Source organism: Meleagris gallopavo, chromosome 3 (genome assembly GCF_000146605.3).
Source record: "Meleagris gallopavo isolate NT-WF06-2002-E0010 breed Aviagen turkey brand Nicholas breeding stock chromosome 3, Turkey_5.1, whole genome shotgun sequence".
Taxonomy (NCBI): Eukaryota; Metazoa; Chordata; class Aves; order Galliformes; family Phasianidae; genus Meleagris; species Meleagris gallopavo.
The window spans coordinates 26827103-26853084 of NC_015013.2; the positions used below are offsets into that span (position 1 = coordinate 26827103).

Genomic DNA, 25982 nt, shown 5'->3' on the forward strand with positions numbered 1-25982 from the left:
GGGGGGGTGAATACTTTGGAAATCTGAAAGTCAACAAACCCAAACAAATTTTGAAACATCTGTGACACTGTGAAGTGATAGAGAAATAAAAGCAAGGCTGGTACATTTAATTCTTGTCAGCCTAATTCTGTTTATGTTCTCCGAAATTGTGTGAAAGAAAATAATTATTCAAATTCCAGCAGAATAGCAAATCACTTTGGGATTATGATTTTTTTTTAAGTTTAGATGTTTTCAAAGCTCAAGGAGCAAATGTGGATTACATATAATCTATAATATTTTATTTGGCATGTGGGAAGGGAAAAGACAAAGCTCAGCTTACTGTGTATCAGAACTTTAATGAGTGTCAATTACTTCTCACTTCTTAATTGCAACAGTTTAAGTTGTAAGTTGCTTGATAAACCTACTACTCTTATTAACGTTCAGTTTTCTTCATGCTCTACTAGTGGGAAGTCTACCTGTTTACACAATTATGTGTTTGCGTTTTTTCCTACATTTGCAACTTGATAGCAAAATGTTTACACATCTGCTCATAAACTTCCCTGTAAACAGTTCTAAAGAAGTTTTTATTTTTGCCATCTGTACTACATTTTCTACAGGTTTTACAGCTGCCTGGTGAATACTTCAGACTTCTGTGCTTCTTGTTGTCTTTACCCAGTTTTTTCATAGACAAATCTACTGCTGCTGTGTAGTTAATAACTTCATCTGCAGACCAGAGAGTCGTGGCATCGTTAGTCTTCAGAGAGAGATTGCTAGGTCATGTCGTCTCCAGTCCAGCCTGGTTATGTCAAATGTGCTAAGTGTGAGTTCTGCGAGACTGGTGGTTTCCCAGATGAACAAGTGGAATGCTCATTGCATTGGCTATCATTAGAGACTGTGCTGCAGGGAATGTTCTTACGTTACAGGAATAGAGGAGAAGAAATGAAGGACCAAAAATTTCTTTTCATTCTGATTTATTTAACTTCTGTTGTAATACACTGTCTTATTGTCTCTCTCTCTAATGATGGTTATGTCCCCAAGTATTCAGCTGCCATTAAGATAAGAAATTGTTTTTCTACAGTTCCTGCTACATCATGATAATGTATAAAAAGCAGTGCTCTACCATTTAGTCCAAGAATGAATAGATAAAGCTTGACACTAATACCGTTCTAGCAGCTCCTGTGGTTCACTTACATGCTTGAAAAGAGGTTTGTGAGCACAAATGTATGCAGAACCTCGTTGATGCCAGTCCCCTTCCTCACCAAAGTGGGCTAAGCTTGTACGTGTGGTCCTACTGACTTTGGTAAACACTGAGGTATAAAAATTAGCCTCATAAAAGTGGGGGGGAAAGCAGCAACAAAGCAGGATTTGTGAGCATTGGAATCTGATCTCTGGTTCTGACACATACCTGGAGTAGGATAACACCTTGTGTGGCTGATGGCTTTGCCACATGGCTATGTTCCCATGGGCATGTTCCTATGGAATCTATGTTCCTGGGTAAGTGGAAAGTGGAACCTTTGGACTATGGAGTGGCAGGGAGTCACGAACTGCTGTCACGAATTGCTGTTTGTACAGTTGACTTAACAGAGACATCAGAGGAGTGTTTATCCCACCCAGTAAGGGAAAAGTTGAAGAAAACCAGGCCTAACAGTTGGCAGTGCTTGCTAAAGGTGTGTGATAAAGATGGAAACTTTTTACCAGACCCCGTAGTGGCTAAAAAAAAAAGGGCAATAGCTTTCAACTACAAAAGAGTAGGTTTAGATTGGGCTTGATGATCTTGGAGGTTTTTTCCAACCTTGATGATTCTATGATTCTATGATTAGATATTGGGAAGAAATTCTTCCAAATGAGGGTAACGAGGCAATGACACAGCTGCCCAGAGAAGCTGTGGGTGCTCCGTCTTTAAAGTCACTCAAGACCAGGTTGGATGGGGACCTGGGCAGCCTGAGCTGGTGGGTGACAGCCCTGCCCATGGTAGGGGAGTGGGGCTGGGTGAGCTTTAAGGTCCGTTCCAGCCCAAATTGTTCTGGGATTCTGTATGCATTCTCCTGAAACAATCCATCATTACCAAACAGGCAGTGTAACATGAGCAGTAGTGGATCTGATTCATGAACGATGTGGTCCTTAACTGAACACATCTTATACACTGTATAAGAGGAAAGGGCATCATTCCAAATTATCATTACTAGACAAAGATTGGATCAGTTTTGTTTGTTGTTTTGCAGTATTATCAATGCTTTACTTAATGGTTTGTTACTGTAGAAGTTTTAGACTTATGCATAAAAATGTTGAAGCCTATTGAAAGCTATAGATTTGCCTTGTTGAACCTTATCCTTGGAACTGAGTTCTAGTAGCACTGATCAAATAGGATTTCTAATTTTTTTTTTCATAATTTAATAAGCATTTCTTTCTGCACCTAAGTCCAGAGGGAAGACTCTTACTAATGACTTGCAGGAGCTCATTTTTGCTTACGTTCAAACTTTCACATGGAATTCAAGTGACTGCCTGAAATAGCTGACTCTGAACACTAGATCAGAAATCTCCTCATCTGCTGACGTTCCAACTCTGCAAGTGAACATGGCAGTCTTTGAACAATTACAAGACAAAGTTCCTGTCCAAAAGCCTGCAATAAAAGTCTGCGGTAGTGGGCTGTCAGCCTCCATGTAGCATTTTATAAATGCATGATGTATTTTTGTCCTGAGTGGAGTGCAAAGCAAGGGGAAATCTAGAAGCAAGTAGCTAGCAAAGGAAGTCTGAAATAAATAATAGTAATAAAAGCAGAAAGCAACACAGCAAGAGACCCTATTTAGGCATTCTAAGTAGAGGGGATGGTGTTAAAAGATACACGAGTGCATAAAGAAATGACAGTCCTGGCAGGTGGGAAGAGAAGTGGCAAAGCATGGATGAGCATTTAGTTGGAGATGATGCTGTGCAAGCATCAAAGTATTTGAACTCAGGAAGTGAGAAAGATGTGAACAGGACAAGCAAGCCAAGAATGGACTTGAGGGAAAAAAAAATGTGATAGGCTGCTTCAGAAGGAGGGAGAAGATACCAGAGAATCTGCAAGTTAGAGATCTGCATGATTCTCCATAACAAAGACTATATTTTTTAGCTTTGAGGTTACTCTGCTCATGTTGGAGAAATGCAGAAGCTGGTTGTTTTGTACCAGCTGGAATCTGGAATGGGAAAGACTGCAAGCAAAACCAGCCTTGTCGAAGTGTTAACCTTAAGTAAACCTGGAATGTGCACAGATGATGTATTTAGAGGATCACTGTTATTAACATGCAGCCAGATTTTCATCCTGTGCTTTGAGCACAGATAGCAATGTTGGGCTTTTTTGAGAATAGTGATGCAATTTAACGTATACAATTTCTTCTTTGGTGCCCTTCTTTTACCTCTAGCTCCTCTAGGAGTACAAGGACATTAGAGATGCCATGTGCAGCACCTTGTGGGGAAGAGAACAACTGGAATTATACATCTAACAAATACAGACGTTTTACAGTCCACATCTTTCCTACAGGGATCCTTGATTCCATTTTGTTAGAAATTAATTTAATTGAAGTAGGTCATTTAAGTAGTTATCTCCTGGCGCTTCTTTTCTGCAGAATTCTTCAAAACCAGTTACGTTTCAGGAGGTAAAAAAGGATGACCCCATTTCTTTCTTTTTTGGCTTCGTCTCTTTCTTTGAGTTGCATTTTCTTTTCAGAAAGTTTCACATATTACAAAACAGTAGTTAACCCCTGGGAAATACCTGAATTCACAGGATGTTTTTCCCTATTTCACAATGGCAATGATCATTTTCAGTGAAGTTGCATTCAGTGAAATGCAACTTCCTGCCACCAAGAGGTTTCAAACCTGGAAAAAATGCAATGAAAATTTCCATTAAAAGGAGTTTCATGTTTCATTTAGCAAAAATTCTCCTTTATTTTTAATGCAGTGTTTTTTTGCTAAATTATTTTTTGAACATCCAACAAAATTAAACAAAATTTCAACTGAATTAAGAACCTATTATGCTGGAATTTCACTAAAAATATAGGAATATTTTTACTTTATTTGTGTTAAAATCTAAGAAGTTGTTGTTCCCAAGATCCCTTTAGCAGTTCCATTTGGAACACAGCAGAGTTTGCGACTCATTTTGCTGCAGACCTGTAATTTTGCAGGAGCCCAGCCTTGCCCTCTGCATTATTCAGACCATAAAAAGCATTTTTTTTTTTAAAGAAGAAGAATAAGAGATAAAGGAAAGAAGAATTGAAAGTATTAAAAGTTGAGTGGATTTGTGTTTCAGGTTTCTCCATGTGAGAAGTGTCGCTGTGAAGCCAATGGTGAAGTGCTGTGCACTGTGTCAGCTTGTCCCCAGACCGAGTGCGTGGATCCAGTATATGAGCCTGATCAGTGCTGTCCTATCTGCAAAAATGGTAAGTGACTGCTGGAGAACTAGAAGGGGGTTTCTCTCAGAGGGATCCAAGTGGCTCTGTTCCATTTTTGCAGAATAATTTCCATTGCTTCCTCTTTCTCCAAAGGGAGATGGAGAAAGATTGTGTAAGACTGGTGCCTTCCTGGTGTGAGGAGTCCAATCTCCCACTGACTGAGGTGGACTCAAATATGACTTATCAGTATTTTTGTTACCCAGGAGACTTAGAGTGTTAATGCCATTTATTTATGTGGTCTCTGGATTGAAACTGTAAATAAACTTATTGTAGATATGTTTTATATAGCCACACTAAAATGCGTGCAGGCTCTTCATGTTATATACCTTTCAGTTTGAGAAGAAAAGTTACTTTTTTTTCCCCTCCTCATTTCCCGTTTCACAGATTCTTCTCTTCCCCCCTCCCCCCCCCTTTTTTTTCCTTGAGGCAAATCAAATGTACCTTATTGAGCTCATTTAATTTTCATAACTAAATGAATTAAACTCCCAAATTTAATTGAATATTTTTTGTAACTAAATTAGACAGAAAGTCTCTCAACTCCCAGCAAGGGCTTGCATTAGATCAAAGTCTTGGTCTATTTAGAAGACAAAAATTACATGACACACTGGCTCATCACTTATAAAGAAGAAATGATAATATATTAATAGAAATGAATACTGCAAAATCTCAAATTATATTTTAAATGAAAAAAAACATTTGAAAATATTCAGGTAATTTGCAGCCGTATATTATTTCTCTAGAATAGGTTGGTTCCACTGCATTAGCTAAAACAAACTGATTAAATTTGTGAAAAAGCTAGGGAAGGAGAGAATGTGCAGCATGTGCTTTTCAGAAATTCAACAGTAGATGATAAGGGATAGTTAATTGCATTGCAGGAGTTTCATTTGTATGGACATAGAAGTAATTGCTTCCCATCCCTTAATTGGTTGTTACAACCCTGAAGGAATTTGTTCCCATCGGTACAGCTTAAGTGTACTCTGCTTTTGGAGATGAGGACAGGTATTTCATGAGGCACCAAGGACTAAGAGACTGTTGGCAGGAGTAAGGTCTGTTCTCGGTGCCAGGGACGGAGTTGAAAGCACAATGTGTTAAGTGTTAAGTATGCATGGTCTTTCCCTCTGACTGTCTCCAGAGGTGCTTGCACTGTTCGGAGCTCCAACGACTTTTCTGCCAGCACGTGTTCTCTCATACTTGCGGTGGTGGCCATCTCCCACTTGCCTCTGAATTAAGCTGGTGTGACAATGTGGGGTTTGGTTTAACTGGTTCCAAAGATCCCCTGATGCATTTCCCAGAAAGGAGGCCTGTTTCAAAAACCATATGTAAACACGCCTTAGTTATGACATGACTGCCTGCTCTTTAAGCACAAAAGCTGGATTACTTGAGTTCTGCCTGCAAGCAGAGAATGTTCATGCCCTCAGCTTCTGAATCCCCAAATTAATTGCATATTCCTTCGGTATACCCAGAAGCTGGCATCACTGACCCAGTTTCAAACCAAGGTGACCAGAGCTGACTGTTTCCAGTGAGCTGTCCTGTCACTTCTGTGCATGTCAGAGGACCAAGAGTGGTTTTCCTTGTTAGCTTTTAGACAAGAAAATAAAGCCATTAACAATAACAGCAAAAACAAGATGTTTCAAAAGAGGCTTGACTTTTCTGGTTCAACACACAGCTTTGGTATATTATTGTAAAGAAATTCCTGAGAAATCCTCTCAATTTAAGGAGCTGATTTAGAAAATATCAGGCAGCTTGCTTTCAGAGTTTATTGTAAAGCATGGAATGTGTGTAGTTTGCAAGGAACTCTAGTGAGTTACTGAATGTTTTTAATTAGATTGGAGCAAAAACCAACTGAGCAGGAAAACCTAGCCTGCCTCATCCCGTCATTTTCAAGCCTATTGGAACAAATGCGCTGTGAATGTGAGTCAGGGGAAACAATCACAGCATTGTGCTGCAGGGCTGATTGCAGCAGGGATGACATCAACAATGTCATGTTAGTAACCCACAGGAGCTCAAGAGATGTACACCTTGCTCAGCCACATAGCCCGTGTGGTGGGAAAGGTGGAACCTGCCTTTCTAGAGAGCCATGGAGAGTGTGCAAGTGAGATGACTGCTTTCATACTCAGCATCCTACTGTAGATAGAACAAGAAAAGGTAGAGGGTAAAGTTTGGGTTCTGTGTATTGAATAGAATTTGTGCACTATAAATGAATAAAATCCTATTTAGATATGCCTCCCATTCCTGGCACTTTATACCATACAGTGCTTTCCCAACCTCCCTGACCTGTAGATCACTGGCGGTGAACCAACAGGTTTGGAGCTAGACGGTTGCATCCATCACCAATAGGAACTCACACAAATACCTGAATAAGATTTGTGGAGGAAAGTTAGGGGGAGCTAGTCATGATTAGGAATGAGTGAATTCAATCACCTGGCAGATGTGGGACAATGTATGTTCTCTCTTGTAGGAAGGAGAGAGTGACTTCTTTGACTTCTTTAACCTGATTTCACAGAAGTGCCAGCAACTCTTCAATGAAGGAGGGATAGGCTGTTGTGCAATGCTGCATGTGCATAGTTTCATGTTTATTTTCAACCAAAGAAATGAATGGAAAACTTGCAGAGCCAAAAACCGCCTCACATACAGAATCTCATAATCTTCTGTATCACATTCTGTCTGTCAAGAAAGAGCCCAGATACCTTCATAGTTGAAGATGTCACTTTCTTCTTTGTGGACAGGGACAGGCAGTACTTCAACGAAGTGTTTGTTCAGAAAAGTAGCTTACAGGAGGGATGAAAGGTGTACCTCACTGATAAAATCTTTGGTTAGGGGGAATTTGCTTCCTTTTTATATCTTGAGGCACTATAAGAAGGGAGCTGCTTTGTGTTTATCACATCTATATGCCCTGCAAAGATGCAAAGTACAGACAGAGAGGAATGGAAGAGAGGCTTTCTTCATGTGGAGGTTGAGCTTCAGGTAACCAACAGCAGCAGTAGTAAAAAAAAAAAAACAACGCAAACTTAAATTGCATTTCAGAGAGCTGTACTGGGTAACAAGTGCCCTGTCCTGTTCTTCTTCCTCCTTTGTGGTTGCTTCTGTAAAGGCAGACCCTTTTTTATATCAATACCAATATGCTGAGAATCAGGCACAAACATTTCTACAGCTCATCAGGAGTGAAGAATGAAGATAATAAGCATAGCACTCTTTCTCCATTAGAAAAAGGTTGGGTATTTGTTGCTAGTGATTCATTTGGGTGGCGGGGGAATGGCTAATACCAAAAGTGAATTATCTTTCTAAATTGAATTACCTTGCTTGTCTCTTCCACTTCTGCTCTCTGTTTGAGCCCCGGTAGCTGTGCACAGCTGAACTGAGCTTGCTGTGTGGGAGGCAAAACCAAAGGTCCAGATGGAGCCTGAAAGGGAGTTGCTAGAAAAAAACAAAACCAAAAAACACAAACAAACAAACAAACAAAAACCGCAGACCATTTTGTTCCAAGGTCCCCAGCAGTTTTTTGTTTCGTTGAAAGATTATCCCAGACAGAAAGAAGCTGGTCTAGGTGCCTCCTTAGCACTTACCTGTTTGTGCTTCAGAGGCTTAGATAGGCTTCTGAATGACAGGTGGGAAGCTCAGTTTGTGTGAAGCACTCTCAGAGGTACAACATAGCTTTGTCTCAGTTTGAGACCCAGATCTATTTAAAAACGGTGGAAAATGTGTGAGCTGTGGCCTGGAGACCCATCCCACCATAACAAGGCCAAGGGAACTTTCTCCAGGCAGACACGGGGGCACTGTATCATGGCAGTGAGTTGTTTGCTCTTCCTGCAGCCCCAGCCTTATACAAGCACCATGGAGAATCTGACCTGTAAAATTTAATATCCTTCTACAGTATGCTTAAAAAAAATATTATATCCCGTCAACCGTATATGGCCTGGTCTCAGTAGCAGAGAAAGTGTTGTAATGCTGCTCTGGTAGATGTCAAGGCAGGACTATTGCAAACATCAAGAGTTGAACTGCTGAAACTTAAATAAACAGTATCTTTGATTCTTCTCTCTTTTATCTATTTTTGGTTTAAAGACTCTTTTCAGTGATGTCGTGGCAAATAATTTATATAAAGCAGAGAAGACGCAGAAGTTTAAAAGTCAGGGAGTGATTCTTAGTCTCCCTTAAGAAAGGGATCAAATCAGGTGGTCATGGTGATCTTCTGGATGTAATTATAGGATTACAAAGTAACTGTAAAATCCAGTTGCTAAGATTGAAACAATACATCATTTTACTAAAAAAGGAATTTTCATTAAAAAATAACCTAGTAAACAAAAAATCCTTACACCCTAATCCCTGTTCTGTCCGTGCTCTATGCGCCAGTATTTTGCTCCCTTCTGCTGAGTTCAGTTCAGGCACTCAAATGCCTTTATGTGGATAGTTTTTATTTTGTGTTTCTGTGATCTTCAGTCACTTAGCAAAAACTTCTGCAGAAACTTTGTGCTTTAATTGGCTGTGTTTCACAAAATGATTTATAATATGGGACTGTTAACCAGAAAATATTAATGTTTCAGTGGGAAAAACACCATTAAAGTTTCATGAACAGCTGTATGTGATTAAAGTTGCCTAGTGAATATGCAGGTAGGTGAAAAACTGTAGCAGAAAATTTGGCAACTGTTTATGGAAAATAAAGAAATATCAGACTTGTTCCTTTATGGTTGCTTTGAGTGTTTAGAGTGGCTTCAAATCTAGTAGGTGAAGTCAGTAATCTGGTAATAGTAATTTTTATTGCTTCTGTATCTTCTGTTAATGAAATTGCGAGGAAGATCAGTCTGAGTCATCTTGTTTCAAGAGATCCCTTTAACACTATTTAATCTCTCTCTCTGCTTCTAATTTTTTCCTCTTTACTTTGGAAGATTGATGGCTACACAAGCCGCATGTGGTTCCAGTGCAGAAATCCCAGGATTTTGTTGTTGGGTCATTTTTTTTTCTTTTGGATCAGACCTGCTGTAATGTGCATGGATTACCACTGCAAAGTGATGAGGTGGTGAAACAGGCTGCCCAGGGAGGTGGGGGCATCACCATCCCTGGAGGCTTTCAAGAAAGGTGTAGTAGATGTGGCACTGAGGGATATGGGTTAGTGGACATGGTGGTCATGGGTTGATGGCTGGACTGGATGATCTTAGTGATCTTTTCTAACCTTGATGGTTCTATGATTCTATATGTATGTACACACAATGAGATCCATTGTTGACTTCGGTATTTCCACATTGAGCTAGCTAAGTAGTTGCGGATGCTGTAACTGCCCCAGAGTGTATTTCTTCAGTGTGTATGTTACACTGGCCTGCAAAGCATTTGGTTTACTTAACGCTAGACAGTTATCAGAGGATGAGAAGGATCTGTCTGAAGACATGGCAAAATGAGTTATACCAGTTATACCGAGCCTTAATCTGTTAACGGGAAAAATCTCTATATTTATTGCATAGAAATCTCTATATTTATTGCATAAAAGTACCATGTATATGTATTCTGTTGTTTTTATCACTATAAGCCAAAAAGCTTTCAGATGGGAGTTCTGCTGTTGACAGGCAACAATAACTGTGCTTGAGTATGTAGCATCCTGTCATTTTGCTCAGACATGTGAGGGCAATCTGAAGGTATACTAATGCTTAAAGTAGTGCTTATATACTAAGGCAGGAGGATGCAGAATAACCTATTAAAATATTAAGGCAGTGTATCCTATAGGCTTTCCAGAACTCAGTCTGCAATATTTTCTCATTACAGACTGCTGTGGTGAGCTTGAGCAGCTTTTCTTCAGGAGCCAGTTTTTCTCTCTTCAGTTGATACTGCAGGCTTAGCTGCTGTATTACTGCTGTATTCTGTCCTGTCAGTCATCCTTGACAGCTGCTGGCAGGGACTGCCTCTTTGCTGTAGGTTAAACAAGTTGGTGAGGAAGTGTGCCATAGGGCTGAGTGGAAGGGAGAGTCCTGGGGGAACGAGCTGCGCACTCCTCCTAGTGCAGTCAGGACCTTGCTTCAGTGTGTCACGGCTCCTTCAGAGGTATTTAGCTTCAGCTCCAGGAGCAGAAAGATGAGAATGCTCCTTTTGTCAATACAAGGAACAAACAAACAAAAACACAAAAAATCACCTGAAATTCTTGGGGGTGTGGGAGAGGAGAATAACTTTTATGACAACTTACATGTATTAGAAAAAGAAATACATACTTCACATTGCTCTTCATGATTCTGTTATGCACCTACCATCCTGGATGTATTTCAAACAGAACAGTGCCTTCATGGTAATATCCACCGAGATACTGCGGTAAACAGCGTGCTATCACTTGATCTGTTGACAGCTTCTCTTTCACATGGAGGCACACTGGGGGATTTCTTGTTTTCCAGTGAAATGAGTATCCCGTCTTCCCTCAAAATGATCTCATCAGCTACTTTTGTTTTTTTAAAACAGCTTTTCATATAAGAATTGTTTGAATTTGTGTTACAGTATAATTTGCACATACATACGGAGTTAGAAAAGATGTTAAGATATCCTGGAGCTTACGTTGTGCCCCACACACTGCATCCAGTGCTCTTTCTTTGCTGTTCAGAGAAAGTTCTGAAAATTAGTGCTAAGAGAAGGGAAGTTCTTTCTGCATTTGGTTTTGGTCTTTATGCTGATTCATCAGGGAATATATTTCCAGTGTTAATATTGCTCCCAGATTTTGCTCTTGGATGTCTATTTTAATTTTGTATACATTGCTTACTGGAATTGTGGCAAAGTTTTGGAGGGCATGTCTGAACCCAAAGTCTGAAATATTCACATGCATTTCACTGTATATCCTTGGAATAAAATTCTGTATCAATGGAATACCATAGTGTTTGATTAAACTTTGATCTCTTAGATTCAAAAACTCTACCTTGTTCAAGATTGAGCTGCAGAAAGTTTGTGTATTTTCTGACATTAGCTGAACCACAGCACCTGTCCATTTCAGCTTTCAGCTGTATTCTCTACAGATAGTTCCCCTTGCAAGTAGAAGCTAGGCACTACAACAATACAGTGTTAGGAGTACATGGCTGCTGGGTATTTTGCAATGCAGATAAAAGGAGCACTGAAGAAAGATACATACTTTGTGTATTGTCTTTATATATATATTTTCATTGCTATTTCATTAAGGCATCAAAGAGTGCTTGGCTTCGAGGGGTGCTGGAGTCTTGTAGTGAGGTGTTGCAATTTGTTAGTATACAGGCAGTGCATTCCTCTGGTAAGTGATACACTCAAAATCTCCTTTTACCTCTCAACACAGTGTAATTTTCTGTGCTTATTTTTCCACAGGTAGTTAGAGTGTAAGGGTTAAGGAAGATGTGAATTGATTTGGATGACTTATTGCCTAATGGAAGCTGATTTTGTTTGGCTGAGGTTTTCAGACTTTGTTTGTTAATGCTTTGCTATTCTCTCATTTGCGCTGTGCCCCCAAGGTGGCCTTTCCACACTGGGCAGCATTGCTAATGTGAGGGCTGCCCAAACTCCTTGCAGCTCCTCCTCCTTTGGGATGTCTTCAGTTTTAAAAGAGCATGATAACCGTCTCAGAAGTTTGTTTCCAGTCCTGTTTAAACTTCAGTTGTGAATGAAGAACAGATCTGATGGAGAACACGAACTTTTTTTTTCCTTTCTTGACATTATATTGACCAGGGGCTGACTTGTATGGCTCTTTACATGTTTGGAACAGGACTCTGAATGAAGAGGAGTTACAGGTTCTCACCCAAGAGGCTGAAAAGCCTCTGATATTTTTGTTAATATTTGTAAAATTGCAGTACTTGCTAATTTTAGTCTCATGGCTGTAAATGGTGTCTTACTGTTTCAGACCGCTGCTGTGGGGAACTCCTCTGTGTTGTGTGCTGTGACAGTCCTGAATTAAGTCCCTGACAATTACCTTTGCCCAGCAGGTCACCCATCTGTATCAACTGGATATTCGAATGCTGTCCTAATTTAAAACCTTGGGTTTTAAGTTGGAAGCAGCTTTCACTTCGTGAACCCTTAGATTGTTTCCTTGCAGTTCCAATTATCCATGCAGTTTTGCTTCCTTGAGCATGTTCAGCTATGTAGCTGTGATTAAAAATATAAACAGTAAATAACAGTTTCTAAATAATTCCTTTACCAGCACAGTTACCATAATGATTAGCATTCCAAAGATGACAGGCAACCAAATGTTTTTATTGCTTTTTTCATTTAGGAAAATGTTTTAAATAGAAGAATGATTTTCTACCAAAAAACTTCATTTTCTTCTAAATGCCCTTCTGCGCAAAGTCTTGAGCCTTTTCTTCTGTGCTGGAGTCCTTGGATGGGAGTAATTCTGGCCTGTGTAAAATGTGTGAAAACCAGTCTTTGGGATGAAGAGTATTCTCCTCTTGACCCCTGATTGTTTCTTGTGATGTTGGAACACACTGCTGTTGCACAATGGCTATTTATGACACTACTTTGAAGTACTTGCAGGAAGGCCCTCCACAAGTCAGCTAATACAGTACCAGGGAACCATCTTTTTACTTGAGGCTCACATAACGCGTCATTTATTTCTTTTGTTTTCCAGTGGAATTGATCAGATTTCCTGCCACAGTAATGGCAGGAAAAAGAACAAGCAATACATTGTAGCAGGATTCGAAATCCTATTCGGTCATTAGCCTCAAATAAAAAAACATCTGTATCCAAACAATTGGTTTAGGACCTCTTTTGTATGAAATATTTACTTACAACATGTCACATCTTTTCTCAAAGGTAGTTCTGCAGGACTGTGGTGTTAATTGCTTTTCTCAGAAAAAGTAAAGTTGTTACTTCCTTTGCTCCAAAAGCATTCTTATTCCTTTTTGATAATACTAACCCAAACTCTATGGTCTAAAGTCCTCTGGAACATTTTCAGATCAGAATGGAAATTACAGGTTAATCTAGACAATTTAGGGGGAGATATGCAGTTAATGAGTCCAATTAAAGATAGAACAGAAAGCAGGAGTCGTGACTGTTAATGATCTTTATGAAGCTGAGTAACAAGACAGCACAATGGTAAATGTAATTGACCATACCCATATGTCAGGTAGTGAGAGAAATTGCTTGGGTATTTTGATGACCTCTTATTAAAATTTCTGCCAAAGGGTTTTAGTTAAATATCAATGAGAAATGCTTTCTATAAACATCTGTCAGGCTTCATTAAGAAAGGCTTGCATTTATTAGAAGTACGCTGTTATACAAAGACTGGTTCCTCCCACCTTATTTGTATAATGCTATGTGTTTGCTGAGCACTTAGCAAGAAGAGATTGCAGAATTACAGAGAGGAGCAGCAAGAAAGCTTTGAAGCCCACTGAAATTTCCCCTAAGATATTAGGTTAGGGCTCTGGTGTTCTTAGCACTTGAATCAGACATTGCAGGGTTAAGTGTTGTACTGAGGGAAAGGGGTATTACCAACAAACATCTTCCCTGTATCCATAAGGCAAAATCAAGAGAGAAGGAAGAAAATCAGAAGTCATCATACATATTGAGGTCTTTGAGTGCACCATATAATTAACCCACATAACACACTGCACAAGAGAGTACAGATAATCATTTACCAGTGTTAAAATAAAGATCAGATCTTTGATGTGAGGAATAAAATACCAGCCTGCGTAATCAATGATTATACAGATGTTATAATTAAGAAATATCCAGGAAAGTTAGGCTAAGTAAGATTATTGCAACAGGAAGATAATAATTGAAAATGCTAACCGATGTTGTAGGCTTGCAATGTTCTCCACAAGAAGTGATCTCTAGAAAAAGATTCTTAGTGGCAATCAGCACTAAAATGGGATCTAGGAAGGAGGAGCCAGGCTCCACCCCTTCCAGTAGCACAGGTGAATTACCTTCATTTGTGCTCCCGTGGCTGACTCATTGCTTGCCTCAGGTGATCAATCAGAGGTTCAGGCTGTGATTCAGCAGTTCCTGTACACAGCCTTAATCCAGTTACAGTGAAACTCCTTGGAGTTATATACTGTAGTCTGAAAGAAATCTGGTTATAGGAATTTTTTATTGTGTGAGCAATATTCAGTGTTACTGTTTCTTCCTGCTGTCCACATCTTAGAATTTCCTTTTTGAACCACCTCTTTTCAAAGCACTTTGCAGAAAAAGGGCTAGGCTACTTTGACTTTAGCCCAGCCAAATGCATCCTGGAAGTACACTTATCTTCTGACTAAGGCAAACAACAAACCTAATTAAGAAATCTTCAGAACAGTAGCAATCCATCTCCCACACAACTGTTGCACAATCATTTTGATGTGTGTTGGAACACAATAGCACCATCTGAAATTATGCTTTCAAGTTACTCAGTACATGCAGATGATGGAGAGGAGAACTAATGAGGATGCCTTTTGGCATGTTCTGCTTTCAGCTATTCTATGAAGCTGTGTTTAGATGACCTAAAGGTAGGTCACCCATAAATTGCTTGTATAATCGCCATTCATGCTAAGACGGCAGTGGTTGGTCAAAGAGCTCTCTGTCATTGCAGTTTGTGTGTTTAAAGCAGTCTTTGGAAGAGTTAATTAAAATTAAAAATAGGCCTCAAAATAAAAAAAAATGATAGCAGTTTATAGAGTTATTTGTTATGTCAGTGCAATAGAGAAATGTGCCACCCTGCAATGGAAAGCTAATTATTTTCCTGCCATGGTAGCTTGCTAACCTGATATATTGCTAATGAACGAATTAGATGGAGGCTTGGCAGCCACTAACGTGAGCAAATGATTGTTTTTAAGACCAGTTCCCTGATGCTGAGGTCCAAGTGAGGTAATGATTATGACAACTTTCAGAGACCATTCTGCATCTGTTATTTAGTGTATCACTCTCTCTCTCTTGTCCCATAGGTATTTATATCTAATTATCCATGTGCATCCCTAAGCACTCCTACATACAGCTGGAATACATCAGAAAATCTCATTACCTGGTCTGTAGCCTAAACATTAAATCTGCAGGCTCGGTGTTTATTTCGCTATGTTTAAATAAGGGATGTTTCCCTCCTGGTATTGCTGTTGTGTTCTGTTGGGATCAGGTGAGCTGCTAGCACACAGGAGATTGCTAACATCTCCTGTGGAGGAGCAGTGGAGGAAGGGGGGTCTTTGTATGCTGCCTGACTTGCTGACAAGCACACCTTCTTGGAGTGTACCACATATGTACCTGCGATACTGGAAAATAACCTGTTTTCTTGCTGGCAGTTCATCAGCAGAAAGCTTTTACCTGTTGTACAGTTTCCATTATGGGATAACATTTGCTGGTGTGAGAAGACTTCTTCATTTCACATCAGTGAAGGGTTTAATCTATAGTCTTTTTAGTTAAATTCATTCTGATGGCAGATTATTTGCATTGAAAATAGCTGGAGAGTCATGTCAGTTATTTTGAAATATATGTGCTTGTATTGATGCATATGTGGATACACGTGTAACTAACTCAGTTTGGACTCTGGTCTGCTGTGTTGCCTAATCCTTCACGGGGCTGTTGTACACTCCTGCTGTCTGTGCAGTCCAAACCCATGCTCCAGAAGTAACTTCCATAAAGATTTCCATGGTATCAGCTGTTTAGAGGAGCCCTCTGGAAACCTCTGCCATCCTTGAAGCAAGTTTTGGGGATACTGAGCGGTAAAGTGAATCTGGACTCCCATTTTGAGTCCTGCTACTAGAGATAAATATTCTGGATGAGTAGGCGGCAGAAAGTGAAAATCTCCCTTGTCTGTAGCTCATGTACCTGAATTGGAGATATATCTTTAACTGCATGTTGTTGGAAGTGGGAATGGAACTGTAGAATCACCTAGTCATCTAGATTGGAAAAGGTCTTCAAGATCATCCAGCCATCAACCTGACCTATTGAGTCCTTGCAGATGCGAGATTCAACTCCACCCAACGACTCCATAAAAAATTAAATTCCCATCTATTGACACTAGAGGTCAGTGTTAAAGTAATTTTAAGGTCAAATCTCTTTTTACAGTGTAGCGGATGGTCTATAAACTGGGGCAGACTTTGGTTGGCTATGGCCCAGGTGGGATGAGAATGTGACACAGTTCTGTATAGGTGGCATAAGGGCAGTGGGGAAACTTATCTGTGAATATGCTTTTCAGGAAGCTTAGCATCAGTTAGGAACATTGTAGATGCTTTAATCCCATGAATTCTTTGTTTGTGGAGTGTGACATTACTGGACTGTCTACTGTGAAGTCTATTACAGTGTTTAGTGTCTTCCAGCAAACTGGTATTATGGATACTGCTGTTGAGAAGAGAACTTGTACACTAAGGAGAGCGTGGGAATTGTGTTAAGTAGATAAAACAGAGAGTTTAAGTAGTTTGATTGAGACATTTCATACATCCTTGTACTCCTTCTAGTTTTAATACAGTGATTGCTAATTTACATCTACATAAATCACAAGATGATTTGATCTGTTACCTTCTTTTTCTCTCTCTCCTTGTTTGCCTGCTTAATAATTATATAGCTCTGTGTGTTCTAAATCTGTATGTTAATTCATTAGCAGGAATCCAACTGAATAGCAGTTAAAATCACGTTCAGCCAGGGGATTGAAAAGAGAACAAGATATAGATACTGTTATGATACTATTGAGATTTGTTGCTCCTTACATGTTGATAGCTGATATGTATATATATGAGTGCACGCTGTGTGGAGTAGAAGACATAAAACTACTTTACCAAAGCCCTGACTGTAACTTTGGCATCGGTCACATCTATCACTTTGGAATATCCCAACCAAAAAATAGTGGTATTTCAAAGTCAGAGCTTGCTATGAGTTGAAATTATCAGAATATTTAGGGGGTTTAATTTTGATTTTTTGAAAATGTGTGTTTTGTTTAAATAAGGTCTAGTTTTTGATGCGCAGTTTTCCCTGTGGAAGTTGCTTGTATAGATACAAATCTCAAATAACAAGATGCATCTGTTCATACAGGAATGCCCAGTGAATGGCCAAGTGGAGCTGTGTGTGTTGGGTAATGTAATGTGCACTTACAAAGCTTCTGGATAATCGTAGAATCATAGAACGGCCTGGGTTGAGAAGGAGCACAGTGATCATCTAATTTCAACTCCCCTTCTATGTGCAGGGTCACCAACCACCAGACCAGGTTGCCCAAAGCCACATCCAGCCTGGCCTTGAATGCCTGCAGGGATGGGGCATCCACACCCTCCTTGGGCAACCTGTTCCAGTGCGTCACCACCCTCTGTGTGAAAAATATCTAAATTACTGTCTCCCTGAGAATGCCTGGCCTCAGGGATACAGGAAAAACACAACCAGTCTCTGCAGCTCAGTAAGCCAGCTCTAATCTTCTTGAGAGGGATGGGACTCTTGAGGAGTTGCTGTTATCTTCTGCCTGTGAACTTCTTCCAGAGTTGCTTGTCTTTGGGGTTGTGATATGTGCTTTGTTCATAACAGATTGTGCTTAGCAATAATTGGAACTCTGTCTAATCCTTTCTGTTTTAGGATATATTGGCTAGGAAATGAATTATATGACACGAAAATGCCTGGAAAATAACAGAGTAGTCTCCTGTGAATGTGATTCTTCATCAGTATGTGTCTGAACATTGAGATACACACTGAGGAAGGAAAAATAGATGGCGCAGAAAGGAAGGAAAGCTTCTCTTGATTTCAGCGAGTCAGTGGTGTCTCATGCGGCCTTTGTAATTGTGAAATAATGAACTTATTTTCAAACAGAAGATTAATAGATTATATTTGCCTTTATGATTAAAGATAAAATAGCATGATTTAAATGGGTGTCATGCCTTCCATTTATAAAAGGTGAACTGATGACATTTGCATTTTGTGCTGTCTCAAAGCCTTTACTTTCCTAAAATTGTTTTACTGTGACAACCCAGCCTCAGTGATAATTAAAAAGAGAATAGCTTAGCATAAATGCATGTATATGTGCTTTCAAAATTTTCATAGAAAGACAGCTGAGTAGTTTGCAGCAGTGAACTCCCACTGCTGTTTTCCACAGAGAAAATTCAAGAAATACTGAAGAAAACCCAAAACCGAATGTTAAAGCTCTTGCAAGATGCACCCGCTGAGACACTGTGAGTCAGTATAGATGGATTTCCGTGGATTATTTGGCAGTTTCTTAACATGACACAGATTTATTCAGTCAACTAACATTTGTGGGGTGTTTTTATTAGGAAGGTCAATGATCTGTCTGAGTCTAATTATTCCATCTGGCTACTGCGCTTAAGGCACACAAGTTTCCTGCAGCTTATGTGCACAAACGTAGTTAGCATGTTATTTATTTAGCTCTGACTTCTCAGCTGAACTGAAAGGTGTCTGCTGACAGCTACATTGCTAAGGTAGCCCGGGATGTGGGTCGTGAAACAGACTTGAGTTTACATCTCCAGCTTTATGGAGAAAGCTTCTGCTTCTGCTCTGCTGTCATGACTCTCATTTTCATCATTGCTTTTGTACTTACTGTATTGTCTCAGAGGACAAGCAGTGTGTTGAAATTTTCAAGTTTTTTACATTCTTCTGATAGCACAAAAATATTAGGTGTTTTCAGAAATGCTTGTATCATGTAGCATTGTGCAGCTGGCCTTGTCTATTTGAAGTCTTCATATAGAGCTTCATGATTACAGTATGTGGTCAGCTCACAACCTCTAAGGCAGTGCAGGCTCACAGTGCCTCTGTAACACATGGAAGAGGAGAGGAAAATAGGTAGAGGAGGTACAGTGTCCACGGTTATGCACGTACAGGATGAGGATGAAAAAGGAAACAGTCATGTTAACTTTCAAGTTAGATAATAGCATGCAAATCACTGACATCTTCCATTTTTCTTAGAGCATCCATTCAAAATGCCTGCCAAAATTAATATGGATTACAGACAGGTGATACATTTAAACTTCCACCAACTTTATATGCAAAACTAAAATCTTTCAGGACGACATTATTAATGAAACTGCTCGGTCATAGGCAGCAATATAGAGATATATTTTAAGATTTCAGTTTCCATGCTTTGTAATCCTATTTCAGCTCTTGAAAAGAATATAATTCTTACTGTAAAATATTGTAGATAAATCTCTGAGTTTGGTCAAAGCCACATGTACTTTACCTGCTGCTAAGCTTTTTCTTTTGTGGCTTTTGACAAAACAGTGCTATGTAAAAGGTGACCATCAAACTGATAAAAATCCACTTTTTCTTTGTTTAACCAGAAACAAGTGTGCAGTCTTTGTATTTTCTCTGTGATCTTTGAGACCACTGGCAGGACTGAGATAGTCTGCAGGTATCAGGTTTGTAGCTTGATTTCTGTCACTGGCTATTTTCCCACTGGTATGATCTGTTAGCAGAGGCTGGGGTAAACGATAGTTAAGATTGCATGTGCTAGAACTATAAAACAAAATATTACTGTATCCCAGGCTTCTGCTTGGCTACATTCAGGTTTATATTTTTAATGTAATGAAGAAGAGGGATCTCAAAGGAAAAGCTTGTTTTTTCCCTCCCTTTCTGTCTAGACTAATTTCATAAAGGAATAAAACAGCAGTTACAGAGAGTTTTCCAGAGAGTGCTAGTCCTTGTTTAGTCCTTGTAATGTCTATGTACAGTGTCTAGAAACTTGTAGACTCTGTGAAAACATTTCTTCTGATCTGGAATGACCATGGGAGTACATCTCTAATATAATCATTGAAATATGAAATTTTTCAATAAAGAGCCTAGATTTAGGGATTAGTGACTTAAACTAAAAAAAAAAAAAAAACCAACAACAAATGGAAGTCACAGGAATGTGGAAAAAAAGAGAAGAATGAAAAGGAAGAAAGAGTGGAGAAGGAATCAACAGAGGGGGAAAAAGGTCATGACACACTGAAGAAAAATGTTGGTTGGCAATACTGAGGTAGAAAAGAGACATTCTCACTTGTAGTCTGATATATTTTCTGTGTGAAAGGGGAGAGAATGTACCCAGGCACACGTCCGGAATTAGAGACTGTGAGGTATGGAAAGCAGAGCAGTGGTGGCCATGCATCGTGCAGAGCCCCTGTGCCTTCTTGACTGGCTATAACCCTACAGGGGAGAGCAGAACAAATTGCCTGCTGCATGCTCCACTGTATGAGCACACATCCAGCTCACTGTTTTAATCATCATCAACAAAGTCATCTATTAGTGTCTTAAAACTTTCTTCCTTAGATAGGAGCTAAGTGGCCGTTTTATTGATGTACTTATTGAGATTTTATGTGCATCTGATGGTGGCTTCCATCACAGCATGGTTCTGTTGCTTTGGCTGGAAAATTTTATCTAAAATGCATGAAACAGAGTGGGGCCTTGGCACAGCTAAGTGTTTATTTAAAAAGAAAAAGAATTTGATGGTACAGATCTGTAATCAGTAATCTGTAATCCAGGTCCACTGGAATATTCCAGAAATAGAGCTATTAGATGAAAATTCATTGCTATAAATATATTTTTAATTAGTTATTGCCTTTAGTCATAATAGATTTTTCATGAATTTGAAACTAATTGTGAGCAGCAGAGGGATTTAAGGAACTTAGAAGTGAAATCACTCAAATTTAATTTGTTTTTGCAGGGTGTGCAGACATGATGATGTTTTTCCATGTAGGCATAATGTGTCAGTTCTGAAGTCTTTAAAGATACCAATTTGTCTTTTGTAAGTACAGAAGCCACATGGATATTTTTAGAAGAGTGGAGGAAGAAGAAGACAAGGCTCTAAGATGCAGTCCTACCTGTGCAGTAAAACTTCCTGTATCAATACTCAAATTCTGTGATATATTTTATGCACTCATGGGCTTTTTGTGTCTAAGTCAAGCATCCTGTGCATGACAAATTCAGAGAATAGTCATAGGGCTGCCCATATACGTCAATCTTCTCTCTGTGTTCTGTTGAGGGAAAGCTATGATGCCCTCTTCTGTTTGCAAGAAAGTTGATATTAGCTGGAAAAAAAGGATGAGACTTGGGGAATTATTTACTTTTTCTTCCTCTTTCATTTTAAGGAAATATTGCGGATTGCAAAGTGAAAATGTGAAGTTTTGGCAGTGGTAATGGACTCACTGTTTGGGTAAAAGGATTCTCTCCCAGCTGCATTTGGGTTATATTTATGTGTGAGTGCTTCGGAATGAGTTGCCTAGGTCAGGCAATGCATCATGACTCCTCAGTGCTTCCTTCTTCAAACCACATGGTCACAAAAGTTTGTTTCTGTTGTCAATAGCAGTAAAGACACTGAAAGCCTGGGAGTAGGTTAGGTAGTAATGATTTAGTAAAAGAAGAATAAGAAGTAAAGCCCCGGTCTTACAAGTTTACAGTCAAAATATCTATTTGTCATAAGGTGTGTTGCTATTTTTGTGAATGAAGTGCTCAGTATCAGTCCCCAAATCTTGAATCTCTCAACTATCAATTGCATCTCTTGTACATACTGCGGTTTTCTCACCCTGACGTGTCACCTCTTACAGCCACAAAACTAGGGGATTTGGCTACCAGTGACAAACATGTCAAGTATGGAAGGAAAATTCCCAATCATGGTTATTATTAATGAATGGTGCAATTAATGAATGGTGCAGTATGATCTTGCACCAACGTGAAGTTTGAAAATACTGAAGAAAATAGAGGATATCATCAAACATTAATCTAGAGGCTTGACAAGTTAATGAAGCAAGGAATCTTCAGGAGACCTTTAAATGTAATTTAAATGTTATTTAATGTTATTCATTAAAATGCTTACTTCAGTTTAATAAGTTTGCTTATGTGGCCTTGGCTTGAATTTCTTTAATTGTTCACATTAGAATAATAAAGAAGGTGTAAATGCTTAAGTAAATCAGGCACTTTGTCTCATATATTTATTAATAATACATATACACAGGGATATATTAGTGCCATCAGTATTGCCTTGCTTTTTTGAAGAGATGAAAAAAAAAAAAAAGGCGTAAAAGCTATTGTTTGATGAGAATTTACATGCAAATGAAGTTGAAGTGTCTCTTGGGTTGTTTTCTCTTTTTATATAATCTTAATTGCCAATCATCTGACTCACTGGTTTGAACTGTAGCTGGGTTAGATTTGGGTCGTTGCCTGTTTTTAGTGTTTTCAACATAGAGCAGGTGTTGAGTTGTGTGTACAATTATAACTATTTATTGTGGACTTCTTCTTTAAGAAATTACAAATTACTGGAGAAATCAAATTGCCACTGTCATGGTCTTACAGATTTTGCTGCACAACTGCAAGAAAGGAAGGAGTTCCTTGACCTGTGTATAGACATGTAGATACAATGCTAGAGTTTTGTGTCATCAAGTCTGATTTGGTTCTGTTTCACAGTCTGTGGTTATGCAGTCCTAACACATTGAAATAAGGATAGACTGTTTTCTGAAGTTAGCTCTGGGGAAAAAGGAAAGAAAATTAAAAATGCAGACAAAACCAGCAAGACAGTACAACAGCACTCCATCTGGATCCTGATCTAGGACACAGTCTCCTGTTGATACTCAAAATCAGTATCAGCAGTTGCATTTCACTATGGGTAAAAAATGACATAACTCATGGCATTGTGTATTACACTCCCTTTCCAGAAAAGACAAAGTTGTGTTATTTTATTTTGTGCCTAGCCTATTTGTTGGACAATACAGTAGCATAGAAAATTAACTGTGAAGTAAAATATCAGACAGCTGCTCATATCTTAAGTAAATAATTATGCAAATGTAAGGAGAGTGGGAGAAGGAAGAGGATGAAATAAGTCTGTGCAGATATCAACTTGCAGTGTGAAAGTGCTCCATAACTCAATTCTCTTTAGTGCTGAACATTTCCAATATTCAGAAGGTCTCTTTCAAAACCTATAGGTTTAAGCCTGTACTGAGCTGTTGTCTTACCTGCTAACAACTGATTTTGAATTTGTCAGACCATAGGAGATAGCAGTGTCTTTCTGGGCCTTCCAAGCTGAGATGGCGTGAATGGCTTCAAAGGGTTTAATGGAGAAGTTCCCGCACCCTTTGATCAAGGCTTGAAGTTCGCTCTGGTACTGCGCAGTCTTCTCCAAGACATTCAAACCTCTCAGTTCCCTATCATTGGCTTGCAGTTTTCTACATTTTCCAATCTTCTGCTCACCCAGGAGGTAGAAACCACATATCTGAGAACTAAGAGAAAGGGAAGGAGAGGTTATAAGGATTTTGGGGAGCAGAACAATGGACAGTGCCCAAGGTGAGCACATTCAGCACCTAGCATTTTTCCTGGCTTGATTGCTGGTGCTGCTGAGCTGATAAAAAGCAGGCCACAGTGAAAATTAGCATGGCTGTGTTTCAGGAAAAAAGCCAGTCTCACCCGCAGTGCCCACTTGCCAGGTGCAGGAAATAAGGAATCCATTGCCAAGTTAGGGCTGAGCCAGTCTGGCTGGCTGGGCTGAGCAGGATACGGATTCAGTGCTGGGAAGCTTCACACACTTGTGGAAGTGTGTCATCTGTAAACGCCTGGTGATTTAATGGATATATATTGGCACGTCACAGTATGAGGGCCGAGTGTGGTATCAAGCTAACTGGCACTTCAGTCAACTGAAATTTTGCTAGCTTCGGGTGGAAGTCAGCAGGATCAAACTGATGATGGAGTCAGAATCATTTAGGTTGGAAAAGAAGCCCAACCATCAACCATGAATCGCTAAAGCACCTAAAATCTTAATTGCCAGCTCTGTGAGCATGAACGTGAATCTGAAGTAAATACCTCTCCACTGCCTTCCTTGGAGGTGCTATTCCTATCCTATCACCACAGCGCTACCAGAGGACACGGACTAAGAGGATGGGAGGCTTCCTTGCAGTTCTTGTCCTCCAAAAGCTCAACAGCAACATACTGTTTGAGCAAAGGACATCACTTCCCTGTCTGTTGGCTTCTATATTCATATTCAGCATTCTTTGTAATATATGAGTGATGTTTTTTTCCCACTCACAGCATATGAAGCTAGGAGAACTGTCACACCAGAGTTGTTTGTTACTTTCTCTGTGAATGGAAGTCATCTTTAGATTACTGATAATTAGAGAATATGTTGAGTCATTTGTCTGTGCTGTGAAGCTAATGATAATTGGAAAAGGCAATGGAGTGGCCTGAGTGAATGAGGGGGGGTTGCTGCTGTAGGGATTGTGCCCTCAGCAGCAGGTTTAGGATTTCACATCTTTCTTTGCTGCGTGTTTAATGTAACTTAAAATAAATAGGAACACTGAATGGAGAGAGACAAAGGGGAAAATGAAATGGAAATTTGGATGTGATTAAAGTGAAAAATCTGTTAAAAAGTGTGCAGTCTTTGATGTTTTGGTTGTTTAGATCACATAGCATTAAAAATGGGATTAAAAACATGTTCATTTTAAACATTGTATCTCAACTATTCCCAGCACTTTCAAGTTGGAGTCAGTTAAGGAGCTTTAATGATAATGACCCAATTATTTTTAAGACTTGGTAGTAAACATACCATGTCAACATTTTAAGGGTTTGAATTAATGATTTCAACTTTAATACTTGGTAAAAGCTACTGTAAGAAATAAGAACTGTGAAACTCCACTGGCCAGCCACACTAATCATACTTTATTATTGCAACAGGAAGTATTACTTAAAATTGGAAGCCCACGAATAATTATTTCTTTATTTGAAGCTGTCTTTGAGTGGTATTGATATGTTCAAACCCTGTGTGAAAATCATAGTTGAAGTGATTTAAACGTTAGTAAATAATTTTCAGTATTTCAGATGTGAGTAACCACAAACCGGTGTTTCACTACACAGACTGTGATCACAGTTGCACTACTCTTTATTTTCTTTAATTTGATTATTAGAGTACGTTTTTTGTGATGTTTGCCTTAAAAGGAGATAAGGGAATTAAACTGCACATTTCATAATTAGTGTAAGATGACCATAGACTTCACTAGTATTGTTTGGATTATGATAGTGATACTGGGTAGATGTCACTTAAGACACCATCTCTTCTGTAGTAGCTGTCCATAAACACACACCCAATGGTAATAGTGCTCTGAACCAGTTTCTTTCTTTTCTTGAGATCTGAGGAGCAAACAACTCCACTGATTGCAGGAAGCAGACTCCCCTCTCATCCCAGCTGCTGCCTGCCAGGACAGCACAAGGAAATCCTGAGCCAGACATATGAGATGCTGCCATGACTCTGAAGGATTTGCTGCTCCTTGAAACAGCTGTCAGAAGGCCATTTTTTTTTCTCTTGTTGGCAGATGCTTTAGAGAAGGGGCTAAAGAAGTAAGAACAGGTTTGTCTAAATTGTCCTGTTATTCACTCAGATGCAGTTGGTTTTGTTCCAGCATGACATAGTCTGTGTGGAGATAACCAACATTCCCAAGTGGGAGAAAATGTAGTCTGCGCTTCTGCACTCATTTAAGTTATGCTGTAAAGGTCCTGAAACTCCTGTTTTCTTGGGCTTTTCTGAACAAACCAAACAAGCAAACCAAAAACAAGCCGTAATAAGAGCTACAACCTTAAATTTCATCTTGCAGAGTAAAGATTTTCTTCTGCTTTTCTTTGCTGTGGGTTTTCATCCAAGATGAACCAATGCCATTCACTACCAGACCAAGTACTAAGCTTGCACTGAGGAAAGGTGCCTGCGGCGGAGCAGAGCTCTCTTGCAGTATTGACTGCAGTGAACTGTGAAGAGCTGGTGGCCTG

General features: G+C 39.4%; 1 protein-coding gene across 1 annotated transcript in view; it reads left to right on the forward strand.

Annotated features, from left to right (window-relative positions):
• The window catches only part of VWC2 (von Willebrand factor C domain containing 2), a 62412-nt gene that overhangs the window by 3619 nt on the left and 32811 nt on the right, over positions 1 to 25982 (forward strand). Inside the window, 1 exon segment of the mRNA XM_003204847.4 lies at positions 4262 to 4391. Within this exon segment, the coding sequence (XP_003204895.1) occupies positions 4262 to 4391 (130 nt within the window).